The following is a 2,500-nucleotide window of genomic DNA, read 5'->3' as shown; positions in this document are numbered from 1 at the left end:
TGATGATGTTGATGATAATGATGATGTGAAGAAATGTTGATGATGATGATGATGATGATGATGATGATAACGTTGTGCGTTGTTGTTGTTGTTGTCGGACAGGCCAGCAAAGAACTGGTGTGTCTGGTACAGCTGGAGCTGGTGGAGGTGTACTACGGGCTGGGGTGGAAGAAGAAGTACCACGCCCCTACAGACTTCTGCTTCGCTCTGAAGGTACGGTTTCCGTCCCTCCCTGCCTCCCTTACTCCCTCCCTCTCTCCACAATACATGACGGGTGTCGTCGCCAGGGGGAGTGAGAGATGGGAGAGTTGGTGGTGTGGGGTGGGTGGATGGGGGAACGAACGTGGAGCTTACAGAAACGAAACGAAATGTTATTTTTTTACCAGGGTAATGAGATAAGCAAAACATATGTTGTTGTTGTTTGTTTTTTTTCTTTTCTCCACCACCCAGCCCTGGGGTATAAAAGAAAGAAAAAAACAAAAGAGGGATGTGGGGGGGTAGGGCTGCATCAAAAAAACACATGACCACAGAACCATTAACAAGAAAGATATCAACGACAAAAAAAACCACTGAAAAATCGCATGAGAAACTAATGAAAATGACCACTACTAAAGCAACAAAACCCTCTATTCCAAACCCCTATCCCTCAGTCTCCTTCCCACCAACCCCATGCACATAGTGAGACCCTCAGATTTCAACATTCAGACGTGAATATGATTGTTATCAAAGGTAATCAAAATTCATGATGATAGACCAAATGACTTTTTTTTCTCTGGTCTCCAATAACATTGGTCAACATGGGGAGGGGGAGGGAGGGGGGGGAGGGGGGGAAGGCAGGACGGGAGAGAAGGAAAAAAAAAAAGAACAGAGCATCTAACAAGATAGTAAACTAAATAGGTTTTGTAAGCTGTTTCAAAGGAACGAATACTGCTTTGAGTTTTAATAATCGTAGGTAAAGAGTTCCAAATTGTCCCTCTTGAGTAAACAAGGCTAGTTTTAAAGAGGCCAATTCTTGGTTTTCGGATGACTATAATTATCATCTGTGCATTTGGACTGGTTTTGTTATAATCTTACAGTTACACAGAGAGAGAGCTGTTTTTTTTTTATATAAACACACACTACACAAACACAAAAACACCAGCATAGACGCGCGCGCGCGCGCACACACACACACACACACACACACACACACACAGAGAAACACACACACACACACACATAACACACATGTACGCACGCACACAATCACATGCACACATACATAAACACACAAACACACGCGCGCACACACACACATGCATACATGCCTTCATATATACATACATACATTTACACAGGATCAGAGAGAGAGAAAGAGATATATGCATAAATTACACAAACACACTAATACAAGTATAAACACGTACAACCGCGCACACACCCATACACAGACACACACATACGTATGTACAGACACACGCACGCACGCACACACACACACACACACACACACACGAACACACACGAACACACACGTACACGCTCAAATATGCACGCACGCGCGCGCGCACACACACACACACACACACACACACACACACACACACAGTAAAGAAAAGAGATGGGGGATTGAGGATAAAGCGGAGATGAGAGAGAGAGAGAGAGAGAAAGAAGCATAGTCACAAAATAAGAGAAAGGTAGGAGGAAGAAGAGAAAAAGAGAGAGAGAAGGGGGCGGGGGGGGATGGGGGGGGGGGGCTGAGTTGGGAAACGAAGTATTAGCTACAGCCAAGCCACACACTCCACTCTTGGTAGGGGGGAAGGGGTGTAGTAGGGGGCAGGAGGTGGGTAGGGGTGGGGGTGGGGGGAGGTAGATTCAGGTAGACTTTGTCGCATGTCGTAAAAAAAAAAAAAGAAAAAAGAAAAAAAAAAGACGTGGGCAGCAGTGTCATCAGTTGGGTGGCGAAATGTGAGAAGAGTGGATCGATTGTGTCTGATCTTTTTTCAGGTCTATCTCTCTATGTCTGTCTGTTCATTTGTCTGTCTGTCTGTCTGTTAGTCTCTCTCATCTCTCTCTCTCTCTCTCTCTCTCTCTCTCTCTCTCTCTCTCTCTCTTTCTTTCTTTCTGCTACTTCCTTCTCTCTGTGTCTCTGTCTCTCTGCCCTATCTCTCTCTCTCTTTTGTCTCTCTCCTTCTGCTTCTCTGTATTTATCTCTGTCTCTTTTTATCATCTTTCTCTGTCTGTCTGTTCGCGTCCTTTCTCTCTGTCTCTGTCTCTCTCCGTGTGTCTCTCGCTGTCTCTGTATTTCGCTGTCTGACTCTCTCTGTCTCTGTCTGTCTGTCTGTCTCTCTCTCTCTCCGTCTATGTATCTCGCTGTCTGTCTCTCTATTTCTCTCTCTCTCTCTGTGTCTTACTCTCTCTGTTTCTCCGTGTCTGTCTCTCTCTGTGTGTCTGTCTATGTCTCTCTTTCTCTCTGTCTGTCTGTCTCTCTGTTTGTCTCTGTCTGTCTCTCTCATTGTCT

General features: G+C 45.2%; 1 protein-coding gene across 3 annotated transcripts in view; it reads left to right on the top strand.

Moving 5' to 3' along the window:
- LOC143293422 (uncharacterized) overlaps positions 1 to 2,500 on the top strand; it is a 418,870-nt gene that overhangs the window by 382,096 nt on the left and 34,274 nt on the right. For all 3 annotated transcript variants that reach the window (XM_076604270.1, XM_076604269.1, XM_076604271.1), the window contains one exon: positions 103 to 213. In XM_076604270.1, coding sequence (XP_076460385.1) covers positions 103 to 213 — 111 coding nt within the window. The remainder of the gene's footprint in view (positions 1 to 102; positions 214 to 2,500) is intronic.

This window comes from Babylonia areolata, chromosome 19, assembly GCF_041734735.1.
Source record: "Babylonia areolata isolate BAREFJ2019XMU chromosome 19, ASM4173473v1, whole genome shotgun sequence".
In the NCBI taxonomy this organism is placed as follows: domain Eukaryota; kingdom Metazoa; phylum Mollusca; class Gastropoda; order Neogastropoda; family Buccinidae; genus Babylonia; species Babylonia areolata.
This window is presented reverse-complemented; position numbering and strand designations above follow the sequence as displayed.